Source organism: Ursus arctos, unplaced genomic scaffold (genome assembly GCF_023065955.2).
Source record: "Ursus arctos isolate Adak ecotype North America unplaced genomic scaffold, UrsArc2.0 scaffold_33, whole genome shotgun sequence".
NCBI classification, from domain to species: domain Eukaryota; kingdom Metazoa; phylum Chordata; class Mammalia; order Carnivora; family Ursidae; genus Ursus; species Ursus arctos.
Window position 1 is genome coordinate 3,891,325 of NW_026623019.1, and position 12,573 is coordinate 3,903,897.

The window sequence follows — 12,573 nt, forward strand, 5'->3', positions numbered from 1 at the left end:
GTGCATATAAATGATATGGGGCATGAGGTCACAGGTCATATTAACATTGGATAGGAGACCTTCAACAGAAACATCAGCTACTGATCTCTTCTATCCTCAGGCTTCCCTCTTTGCTCTCTTATCGGTGTCTTAGGATGAATGGCAATTCTTAATTTTAACATGGTCCAGCTTAGCCTTTTTTCCTTTATAGTTGGTACTTTTTGTGTAAGTCTTATTTGGGGAAACTTTGCCCACATCAATCATAATAATTTCATGATTTTTCTTTTAAATGTTTTCTTGTTTTACGTTTCACATTTAGATTCATAATCTGTATGAATTTTAGAATTTACTGACAGTGTGAGGACCTTGAAACACTAACTCCATTTAGCTCCTTTCTGCCACTCCTGGACTGTCATTTATTTTACTCCCACGCATATTTTAAAGCCCATATTAGTTTTCCCGTTTAAATAGTCAGTGTTGGGGCGCCTGGGTGGCTCAGTCGTTAAGTGTCTGCCTTTGGCTCAGGGCGTGATCCCGGCGTTCCGGGATAGAGCCCCACATCAGGCTCCTCTGCTGGGAGACTGCTTCTTCCTCTCCCACTCCCCCTGCTTGTGTTCCCTCTCTTGCTGGCTGTCTTTCACTCTGTCGAATAAATAAATAAAATCTTTAAAAAAAAATAGTCAGTGTTTACTTAGATTTATCCACATATTGACCTTTCTGCTTTTCTTCTTTCCTGCATTAATTACCATGTTCCCATCTGTAATTCTTTCCCTTAGGATTCAAACTTCCACATTTCTTTCAGTGTGGATCTGTGGAAATACATTCTTTGATTTGTTTGTTTGTTCATTTGTGTGAAACATTTTAACCGCCTTCAGTCGGTTCCCACTTTTACTGAGCTACAACTGACAGCAAGTCCAAGCCTCAGGTGTACAGCAGGAGGACTTGACTTACATGTAGGGTGAAAGGAGGACCACAGCCAGTCTAGTTAATACCCATCACATTAGATGGACAGAAAAAAAGATGTTTCTTCCTTGTGATGAGAAGTCTTGGGATCTGCTCTCTTCACAACTTTCAAATCACCACCCAGTAGTGTTGACCACAATCACCATGCTCTATCCCCGGCAGAGGCACCTCCATATTGGAAGTCTGTCCCATACGGGCTATAGAATTATCAACTGGCAGTTATTTTTACCAAGCACTTCAAAGATGCTGTTCCATCATTTATTTTCTCAATTTTGTAATTTTTGTAAAAAATCTTACTGTTATTCCTTTGAAAGTAAAATGTCATTTTCCCCCTCTTCGTCAGTAACTTAATCAATGGTGTGTCAATGCTGAAGTTCCAGGTTTTTTTTTTTTAAAGATTTTATTTATTTATTTGACAGAGATAGAGACAGCCAGCGAGAGAGGGAACACAAGCAGGGGGAGTGGGAGAGGAAGAAGCAGGCTCATAGCGGAGGAGCCTGATGTGGGGCTCAATCCCATAACGCCGGGGTCACGCCCTGAGCCGAAGGCAGATGCTTAACTGCTGTGCCACCCAGGCGCCCCTGAATTTCCAGGTTTTTATCCTGGTACTGTGGTTATACAGGAGGTGTCCTGACTTTTTTTTAAAGCTTATTAATTTGAGAGAGAGAGAGGGTGCACGTGAGTGAGCAGCAGTGAGGTAGGGACAGAGGGAGAGGGAGAGAATATCCTGAAGCAGACTCCCGACGAACACCAAGCCCAACGTGGGGCTCGATCCCATGACCCTGAGATCATGACCTGAGCGGAAACCAAGAGCTGGCCACTTAACTGACTGAGCCACCCAGGCACCCCAGAGGTGTCCTTATTCTTAAGTATTTAGTGTCTGCACCTTATTTTCAAATGGTTCAGAAACAACATGTACATATTGCATATGTGGAGAGAGAGATAAAGCAAATGGGGCAAAATGTTTAAAATGGTAAATCTGATAAAAGAATTCATAGGAGCTCTTTGTCTATTGTTATACTTTTCTGCAAGTTTGAAACTATGTCAAAATTAAAGGTTACCAAAAGAAAATCTCATGGTTAAGCAAAAAACTTACAAAAAAAAAACCCTTATGATTCCTATTATCCTGTATGTACACACATATTCATGTATATACATCTTCACATATATGGAACTCTATCTGGATATATATCTTCATATACATATGCATCTGAACACTCATAATTCAAAGGCTGTGACAAACAGTCCAGTATCACAATGTCATCTCCCGAGGGCCCTCCCTGATTTCTCCCACCCTACTAGCCAGGGAAGGATGAGCTCCTTCCCCCAGGCTAGACTATTACACATGGGTGCCCGTCCAGCCTGCACAGCCGAGCCACCATGGGTAACTGCCACTTGGGCAGGAGCCGGCCTCGGAACCCCTGGGGAGCAGCAGTTGGGCTGCAGGCAGTGGCTCCTTTGGGCTGTTGAAGGGCTAGGAACTAGGCTTTCAGGACTTCCTGGTCCGGCAAGATCTCCAGGAGGGAAACCCTGGGAGTATTCACATCACTATGAGCAAAGAGAGAACTCCGTCCTTCTGCAGGATGAAAGGTTAGAGGCCCCTGCGGAATGCCTCAGGAAGGTACGTGGGCCCCTGGCTGTAGTTCTTTCCCTGTTAATTCACTAACTATAACCTAAGCACACTTTCTTATATATCTAATAGTGTCTGTACTCAGCTGAGATCAGGGCTTGTGTTTTAAAATGTGTATTTCTAAGATACATTTCTATTTGCTTCTCTTACAAATTGCAACAGAAAATCATGCTCAGAAATGCAGGTAACCTTAGGTTTAAAATACATCATGAAATTAATGAATTCGGAAATTAACTTAATTTATAATTCCTAAACATTCTTCAGTTCACTTTCCTGAGTCATCAAGTCTAAGGTTTTGACTGAAACTTAAAATTAATTACAATTTCTGTAAGCTAACTGTTTTTTGGTCTGTATTTAACAATACACAGTTAAAGCTGTGTGCTCAGAATGTTCAGGCGTCAGAAGATCAAAAGACGTGTGTGTGTGTGTGTGTGTGTGTTTATATTTTGGATGCTTCTAATAACAATGCCCATCATATGTGCATTAATAACCCATTTCACGCTTTCAGTTCGGAGATGTTTTGTACGTCTGGGCTCTAACTCCTTGGAGCTAGACCCGATGGTGCTCAGGACCACATGGCCTAATGCCTTACGATTTTCACTGTTATGTTTCTTCCCTGCACAGATCTTGGTTTGTGTCTGAATTGTCTAACATCTTTTCATTGTGATTTGTTCATGGGCACTTATTTCCTTTTATTTCCCATAAGAATCTGGTCACGTGTTGTGCCCAGTTAGCTTCTCTGATTAGTAACATACAGGAAAGAAATATTTTTTCTCCTAAAAGCCTCTCCTATCATGCATCCCCTGTAAATATATTTGAGATGCAGCCTTGTTTCAACAAGTTCCAATACAGTTACATGTAATATAAAAGCATCGTAGTTGGCCCCAACAAAGTCTCTGTAGATCAGATTTGAAGAAATAAATTCTCCAAGCACATCAAGTTCAGTGATGAGAATCTGTGACATTTCCTCTTAGGGTAAGGATACAAGATGCTCTTGTTCTCATTAGCAACAAAAATATTCAAAATCACGTAGCTGGTTTCTAAAGGGCATATCTTCAAGGGCCTCGAGGAAGGCGCCTGTTTCCAGGTGGGCGCTGGCTGGGATCCAGAAGCAGTGATCTGTGAGGACTGCCGGCTTCCCGGAAATCACGGAGCAGGCTGCACTCGGCCTGTGTCTGCTCCGCGCCAGTCCCAGCGCTGGAATTCCCCGGGGCGTCAGAGGCAGATCAGCATTCACTGACAGTATTTTACACTTAACTGTAAGTGACTAGTTAGGCTGTCACTCTTCTTGGGTCCTTTGTCTCCTTCTTTCCTGAAGTCAGATTTTGTTTTGTACCGGCAAGCATCGTGGAGGAATTTCAGAAAAGTCTATGTGTGGTAAACCTTCTCTCTCTCTGCATTGCAAACGTGTCTTTCGTTTCTTTCGCACCCGAAGTGCCATGTGCCAGCCTCAGAACTTGCTGCGGAGTGACAGGCCCGTCCAGTGACGGGACGATCCTTCTGGGAACAGAGGCCTAATGCTGTGACATTACTAGGTGGTGGGCACTGTACAGACTGCTCGGCGGTCGACTGTTCCACCGACGGGTGGACTGTAGAATTTCAATGCCTATGCCAATATTTAAGTTAATCTCTAAGAATAAAATGTTTAGAACAGTGCCCTTTCTTAATCAGGTCTGTAAAACTGTCTTTGCCTTGAAAGAAGGAATGGTTTCTCCAACCAGACACATGATCTGAGTCCAGGAAGTAGGCTGCTCCTGCCCGATGTGTCTCAAGTTGACGCTACCAGTGCACTTCCTAGGAGCTTTGTCAAAACCCAGGGCTCTACGTTTGCACTGGTAGCATCTCGAGGTTCTTACTCTTTTTTGCTGGTAGGAAAAAAAAATTCTTTAGGACTCTTTCGGTAGTCTCATGCTATGATTTACTGTCATGTGTCTTGGCTTCTACCCTTACGCTGATTTTCTTTTTTCCACATTAGCATTTCATATCTTTTACTTTCTACATTCTAGCTTCAGGGATGAAAAGGATACTCAGGGCTTGACCTTAGAAATAACCAAAGAAGTGGAGTCTTTAAGAAATTCCCACTGGGTTTCAGGAGCAAGGGTGGGTGTCACTCACAGGCCAGCACGGCTCACAGGGTGGAAAAGACAGAAGCTGGAAACCACGATGATGAAGTGCTGCACTATGTCAAGATATATGGGTCTCAACCCACAAAAAGCCTTTTCCTAAGACACCTGCCCCGCTCTTTGCTGGCGGGGGACAGCTATCATGGTGATAAGGATAAAAATGAGACTGTTCATATGACTCTTTAATACTATGCCCAAACTTAATAAAAAGTAACGGGTTTTAACAAGCAATTTTCCTGTTTACTATTCAAGAAAAGTAACAGTCCTGAGCACCTCCTCAATCTTTCTGGATGTGATTTAAAACATCATAAATAGAAGACAAATGAAAACCTACTTAACTGATTTTGTAGAAAACACCAGGGCGATGGAGCGATTTGATACACTGGACGTGTCGGCCTTGCTTCAGCTGGAGTCGGCTCCGGGCAGAGCGCGAGCTTCCAGACAGGTGCTCCCAGACGCTGCTCCCTGCACTCCAGACTGGTAAGCCGGCTGCGCCATTCTCAGAACCACGTAAAGTCTGGCTGCAAAGTGCTCATGGCGTGGTGACAGACTCTTCCTATGACATCAAGTTCAGTTTTCAAAAAAAAAAAAAAAAAGATTTCTTCTATGAATGGAAAGTTATGAAAAATTTGAAAGCAATTGGTTACTTTGAGCATACATAATTTCAACAAGCTTTCGTTGATTCCGCATCTATGGAGATAGATGGCGACAGCTTCTCCTCAAACTGCTATCAATGCTTCTGAAAACTGGTACATTTGTGAATGAGGTTCTGTTGTTTCTTCTTCCTATTTGTAAAAGTTACCGATTCCCAAGCACCCAAATCTTCCTGTAAGCAATGCCCTGTATATGCAGAAAAACACCTGTGAATGAAAACAGGATGAGGGAAACTAAAACTTGTTGCCTATTTCCCACAGATCTTTAATTTCTGAAGGGTCTACTGATGTTGGTTTTCACATGTTTTTAATTATAGCTTATAATTTATCTTGTATACTGCAATATGTGTATGTTTTTAAAAGTGCCTCTCCCCATTCTGCTTAGTGGAGAATTTTGTTCCCTTCTTAACACAAACATAGGGCAAATTAAGCCCCAACAAGGTGAATGACAATACAATAATCATACAGATAGACAATAATCGTAGCTAATGATACGTCAGTGTAGGTGAGATGGTGTAATGGTGCAGAATAAAAGGGAAAAAAAATTCAAGCCAGCGTAAAAATATAAATATGACATCGATTTCCTACATGGACGTGCTCTAAAAGAATCACTGAGCTGGAAAGAAACACGTGCCCGTGAGAGCCCCCTTTGTGCCTAAAGCCGGGAGCATCTGACGGTAGTCATCAACGTCTGGATGAACTTCAGTGCAAGAAGGTGAATTACTGAGAGCCAAAAGCTTCGTATGTTACAAATGACTCAGCTATAAGAAGACCAGTATCCTTTATTTAAAGGTGAAAAGGAAAAGACATTTCCCAGTATGAGAATGAGACAGTGTACAAAACTATCAATAACTTCTGTTATTGATAATTATTTCTTCATTTCACAATAAACATGTATTTCAAATTATGCCCCGGGCATCTCAATTCATACCTTCGCTCAAAAGCAGGAATGAGAATCAGATGAAAAACAGTATATATATTCATTTATTTGTTCCATTATGTATATAGTCACTATTCATTTTTTGCTCCATTATTTTGGTTCCCTATTAAACCACCCTGATGCAATTGTCAAATCTCTTTTATTTGGAATGTTTTAAACACAAAGTTGGGCTTGACTGAGGATCCTAACCGAATTAGCCCCACACTCCAGTTATATAGGGTCCAATTACAGGTCAGTCTCCAGCGCTTAGCGCCTAATGACATCTTCCCTTCTTTCTGCCTCTTTTAGTAAAATGAAAGCCAAAGAGAAGTACCAGTCTGACGTGTGGTTAGAATTTGAACACCTGAATAAGGGTGAGGAGCTCAGATCTAAAGGGTATGGGGCTAGCTGTTGCCTAGGTCAGGACCTATTGCCCTCCACTCCCATGGGTCCCCGAGGCCACGTGAGAGCCAGCTTACTGCTCAAGTGGGAGAACAGCAGCCTGAAATCCCAGGTGTGTGTGTGTGTGTGTGTGTGTCTTTACTCTTGATAAAATGTCGAAACAGCCATTTTGTTTGGTCTAATTTAACACAATTTAGAGATTTTTCTATCACGGTAAAAGCTTTAAATGGAACGCCCTCTTCTCAGTGCCGTGAAATAGTTCATAAAAATGTTTTTGTCATCAATACAACCTTTTTTATTTTGCCCAAGTCACTCCCCGGTTTTGGAACGCTGCCATGTGTCGCAGCCTGAGGCGAGGCCGCTCTGGCCGTCTGCAAGTCGGCTACGGGGGAGGCTGGGTAGGGCTGGGCGACACGTGTCTGCATGGTCCAAGCTGTGTGAGGTCGTGTGGGGAGACACCAGACTCACTCAGGCTCGCATCGGGGTGTTTGTAATCGTCCTCCACATTTGATTCCTGGAATATCTGTTTCCAGCCATTTTCAACAATGTATTAACCCCCCCTTCTTTTTCCCCGTTAAGATTTCCTGGACATTTTCCCATGAATCAGGAAGCTAATATATGAATTCCTTAAATTTTCTTCCACTATGACAGTATTACTGATATGAGAATTTAATAAAAGTAAGCAGTGAATGTTACCTTTAATGAAGAGAGATTCTGTGCTCTTAACGAGGCCATTTCTTATACACATCAGTTAGAGGACGTTCTACGTGCCTGAGCTCACCTTTCTGTTCACCGCACCGTTCTGCGGCTCACGCTGGACTGGATCACAGGGGGCTTGCACCAGCCGACGAATATTCTGGAAGGCAGGGAGCAAGCTACTAAGGAACTCGAGATGGGCAAACTCTGGAAAGCAGTGGCTGTTGAAGAAATATTTGTGTATTGGCGTTTTTGTGGACAGTAGATGGAACAGTTAAAGAGAACTCTAGTGCCCTTGTGAAAATGAGAACCAGGACAGGTTCTAATTCGAGAGAGATGTGAAGAGGCACTGAGTGTGGGATAAGACAGCATGCAGGGGGTGGTGGCCCAGGGGCGGCTGCTCCAGCAAAGTCAGGCCACACTCTTGCCCATTGCAGAACACCCCTGGATGGGGTACGCTGGGTGCCAAAACACTGATTGGTGGGAGTCCTGATGGGCTTGACATTTTTAAGAAGGAACCTAAAAAAGAAAGGCCGCATATTATCATCATGTTTTATGAAGTTAACATTTTCACCTCAAGTTTTATTTTTACCATTATTTTGTCTCTGACTGCCGCAGAGCAATGAAATCTTTGTTCAGTGTTCTGTGACATTTCTGAGCACACCTCCTTATTTGACGATTAAGCAGTCATGTTAAGGATTTATAGCTCAAAAACACACTTCTAGCAATGTCACTTGCTAAAGGTATGCTTGCTAGAGAGTTTCAATCTGTGCTTTTCCATCTCCGATATTTAAATTGAATTATAATCATACTTCAAGACCTCATTTTGAATACAGTGTATTTAAAATTAGTACAATTGGTAGATGATAAAGTATGGAATTTCTTTAAAATTCCTTTGAGGAGGGGTGCCTGGTTGGCTCAGTTGGTAGACCATATGACTCTGGATTTCAGGGTTGTGAGTTCAAGCCCCATGCTGGGTGCGGAGCCCACTTAAAAAAACAACAACGACAACAAAAAAAAACCAAAAAACACCTTTGAGGGAAAAATAACCTCATAGTTGGGTACTGTATTCTGTCTAAATAAATAATATCTTGATACTATGATAGGAGTTTTGAGTATCACTAATATTTGTTCTCTACCTGCCTGTGTTCTTACTACAGATAGCTTAGGTTAAAAAGTACACACTAGGTATGTGGAGTGTGTGGAGGGGGTAATGTGAAATTGATTCCTGGATAGAGGACAAGCTGGCCCAGAAAAAGCAGCCATCCTTTGCATGACCATGTTTCTGAAATCCCCTCGGGTCTTCCAAAAATATGTTAAGTTTTGTTTAAATGTAATACTTTTGGGAAAAAGAAAGCAAAGATGTGATATACAGGAATTAAATTTGTGAAAACTTAGATAATTTATTTCTGTACTTTCATCATAATTTTAACATGAATTTGCTAAAAATTGCTACATTTGAGATGCAGAGTTCTAAGATACAGTAAATGTGCTTAATTTATATGAATAAATAGAAACATTTTGATTTAAATATGTATACATAAGAAATCAGATCATATCTGAAAAATACAGGCTGAGAATAATTTTAAATAGATTGAGACCAAAAAAATTGCATGAACATTAGTTTTAGTTTTCTGGCTTAAACCTGTTTGCCATTGTCTTCCAGGGACAGTGCAAGAAGACCCTAGGTCATCCTCTGTGGCACTCCGTGGCACAGCCACTGATGCTGCACCTCAGCGTGAGGTAAGCGCAAAGCTCCCGAACGATGTTCTGCAGCCTCGTCAGAAGTTACCGATGTTCTCAAAATCACACCTGCCTCTTGCACCAAAACCGCTGTAACATCCTTCCAAGGGAGAGGCCCAAAGGCTTGACGCAAGCACACGGGAAAGACACGGGTGTGGTGGGAAATAAGGCTACAAGTTTATGTAAGATGTAAAGTCATTTTAGTCATTCGATTACAATAACGAACAAAACATTTTACATGGTGAACTATGACCCACGTGCAGAGACGTGCCTCAAACAGCCATGTGACCCGCACTCAGGGGCACACGGAAGCTTGGCTGACGCTCAGGGAGGCCCGCTGCTGGGCCGCAAGCCCTCCCCCTCTGCGGGGGTCTCCCTGCTGCTCAGGGCCGGCCCCCTCACCTCTTGGTATGTGTTCACGCTCCACACAGGACTCTACTTCAGCACGCGTGTAGTGGAGCCACACTGTGTGCCACGGTGCTGTGTTTGTGAGGTCATCCACGTGGTATGTTCCTTCTGTGCGGTGGTCCATGATGTGACTATGGTGGAGTGGGCGTCCCCATTCTACTGCTGAGAAAACTCTGGATGTGTGTCTGGCTCCAGTCAGGAAAACAGAAGCTGTATCAGTTATTTTAAAGATTTCTTTATTTATGACAGACAGAGAGTGTGCACGTGCACAGCAGTGGGGAGAGGCAGAGCGGAGAGAGAATCTCAAGCAGACTCCACGCCCAGTGCGGAGCCCAATGCGGGGCTTGATCTCACGACCCTGAGATCGTGACCTGAGCCAAAACCAACAGTCGGACACTTAACTGACTGAGCCACCTATGTGCCCCATGTATCAGTTATTTTAACAGAGACATTTTATTTTATTAATTTATTTTAAACAGCTTTATTTAGGTGCAATTGATATGCAGTCGACATACATGTTTAATGTATACAATTTGACGCACACAACTGTGAAACCACAGTCAAGGTAACAGATGTACCCATTACCTCCAGAAGCTTCCTTATGCTCTTTCTCGTTGTTGTGGTAGGAAGAGTACACACGAGATAAACCCTCTTCACCATTTTTGGGTGCACAATACAACATCGTTAACTATAGGCACAGTGTTGTGCAACAAATCTCTAGAACTTATTCATCTTGCATAACTGAAACTTCATGCCCGTGGACTGACATCACCCCATTCCCCCTCCCCGCCCAACCCCTGGCAAGCACATTTCACTCTCTGCTTCTGTGAGTGTGACTATTTTAGATTCCTCGTGTAAGTGGAATCACGCCATATTTGTCCTTCTGTGACAGGCTTATTCTATTTCGCATGTCTCTGGGTTCATCCATGTAGTAAAGACATTTTAAAACAGAGAACTGATTAAACAGGCATCAGAGGACTAACAAGGCCAAAAACAAACAGTGAGGGAACACCGAGGCAGCAACTGCAAGGAGTAGCTACCACCTCTGGGGCTTACGAGGCAAATGGACGGGGCTGGGGTTTCAGAACTCGGAAGCCTAGAAGACAGGCTGGTTCACGTTCACAGAGTGCCAAAGGGAGCTGCAGACTGGGCCAATGACCTCTGGGAGGCAGGGCTCTGCAGGCGATTATAGAATCGCTATGCTGTGGACAAGAGGAAATACCCGAGTCAGAGATTGTCAATGCTAATTCCTTGGTCCCCCACCATGGTCCACCAGTCAGCATGGAGCTGTGGCACACAGGGTGGCAAATGACATGACATTTTGGCCGGGGACTGTCTCTCAGTGGAACCAGTGGTCCATGCCTCTAACTCACAGTGAGTTCCATAGTCATTGAACATACGATGGGACTAAACATACTCAAGACCTGATATGACCCATGGCCTGGGGCTGTTCCTTGTAGAACAGTCTTGTAGGCAGGATTCTACGTGATCTCTAAGATCCCTGCCACCTGCTGTACAAATGCTATAAAATTCCCTCCCCTGAGTCCGGGTAGGACGAGTAGAATGAGATAAGACTATCAACTCCCATGGTTGTTACTAATCAGTTGACTTTAAGTGAATTAAAGGGGAGATGACCCTCGGTGGACCTGACCTAATCAAGTGAACAAAGTGAACAAAGGAGTTTGTGTCAGAGAGACATTCTCCCATTGACCTTGAAGAGGCAGCCCCTAGGAGTTTGATAGCCGCAAGGAAAGGAATTCTGCTAACAACCATGAGAACCACTAAAAGGACGCCAAGCCTCAGACAAGACCCCAGCCCTTTCCAACACCTTGATTTCAGCCTTAGGAGACCCTCAGTGGAGGATCCCGCTCTGCCGCGCCCAGACTCCTGACACGCAGAACTGTGAGATAATGGGCGGGTATTGTTCGAGGGTGCCCATTCTGTGCTGATTTGTGGAGTCGGCAAGAGGAAGCTAAGACAAACAGTAAAGCAAGAGCAGTGCCATGTCCAGGGCCAGTTGAAGAGTGCCATGCAAAGACCTGAAAAACGGTGGGCTACTTGTCTTCATCAATCCTCCTCCATCGCCTGTTTCTTCTGTGCAGAAGCACACAGATCTTGGAGAATGAAATCGTTCATCGAAACTTAGTCACACGGTGACTCCAACTGCAACTCCTATTCCGTATCTGGTATCTTTACTGGAGGAAAAGATCTCTCACACCTGTCTTATACTTATCTATCTTACAAATGCTTTTTTGCCTTTTAAACCAATTTCTAACTTTCATTTTGTACACATATTAATGATCTCTATGGTCTTTTGGCGGATAGTAATTATGAAACAACATTAGCTTCCATATATATATCTATTTCAGAGATATTAAAATGTAAAAAAAAAAAAAAGAGTGCATCTTACAGTTTGTAAAATATGGCCAATGACAAACCTGAAAATAACTGCAGGGAAAAGCAATAAAATGTGGCATGCCGTATTCAGAAAATGATCAAACAGATCTCCTGGAAATGAAACTTAGCTGGCAGGAAAAATGAACAGAAGGGAGAATTAGTGAATTGTAAGACAAATCAGAACAGGATGGAGAGAGAAAATTCTAGAAAATATAGCAGAGAGGATAAACATAGCAGGAGTGAGGTGAGAAGTTCTAACCAGCATTCAGTCCAAGCTCTGAAGGGTGAGTGGAGAGAACACAGCAATATAAAAAGGCCAATATAAAAAAGGTGATAAAAAGGACATCACATAGTTAAAGATAATGTAGTACATAATAACTTTGGACCATTTCAAAATATGAAAAAAATTTCATATCAATATGTAAGAAAAATCTGAACAAATTATTAGAAAATATCACTTATTCAAATCAACTCAAGAAAAAATGTGAAAAGGCTGAATATTCCTATAGTTATTAAAGAAATTGAATCTGTTGTTAAATATCTTCCCACGATAAAACTCTAGGTCCAGATAGCTTCTATCAAACATTCAAGAAGAAATAATTCCAATCTTACTGAAATCTTTCAGAGAACAGAAAAGGAAGAAACACTTCCTGTGATGAT

General features: G+C 42.7%; 1 protein-coding gene across 1 annotated transcript in view; it reads left to right on the forward strand.

Moving 5' to 3' along the window:
* Positions 1–2,492: 2,492 nt before the first annotated feature.
* LOC113270143 (serine/threonine-protein kinase MRCK alpha-like) overlaps positions 2,493–12,573 on the forward strand; it is a 47,962-nt gene continuing 37,881 nt past the window's right edge. Inside the window, 5 exon segments of the mRNA XM_026519217.4 lie at positions 2,493–2,563; positions 4,579–4,707; positions 5,056–5,175; positions 6,577–6,641; positions 9,032–9,108. Coding sequence (XP_026375002.2) covers positions 2,493–2,563; positions 4,579–4,707; positions 5,056–5,175; positions 6,577–6,641; positions 9,032–9,108 — 462 coding nt within the window.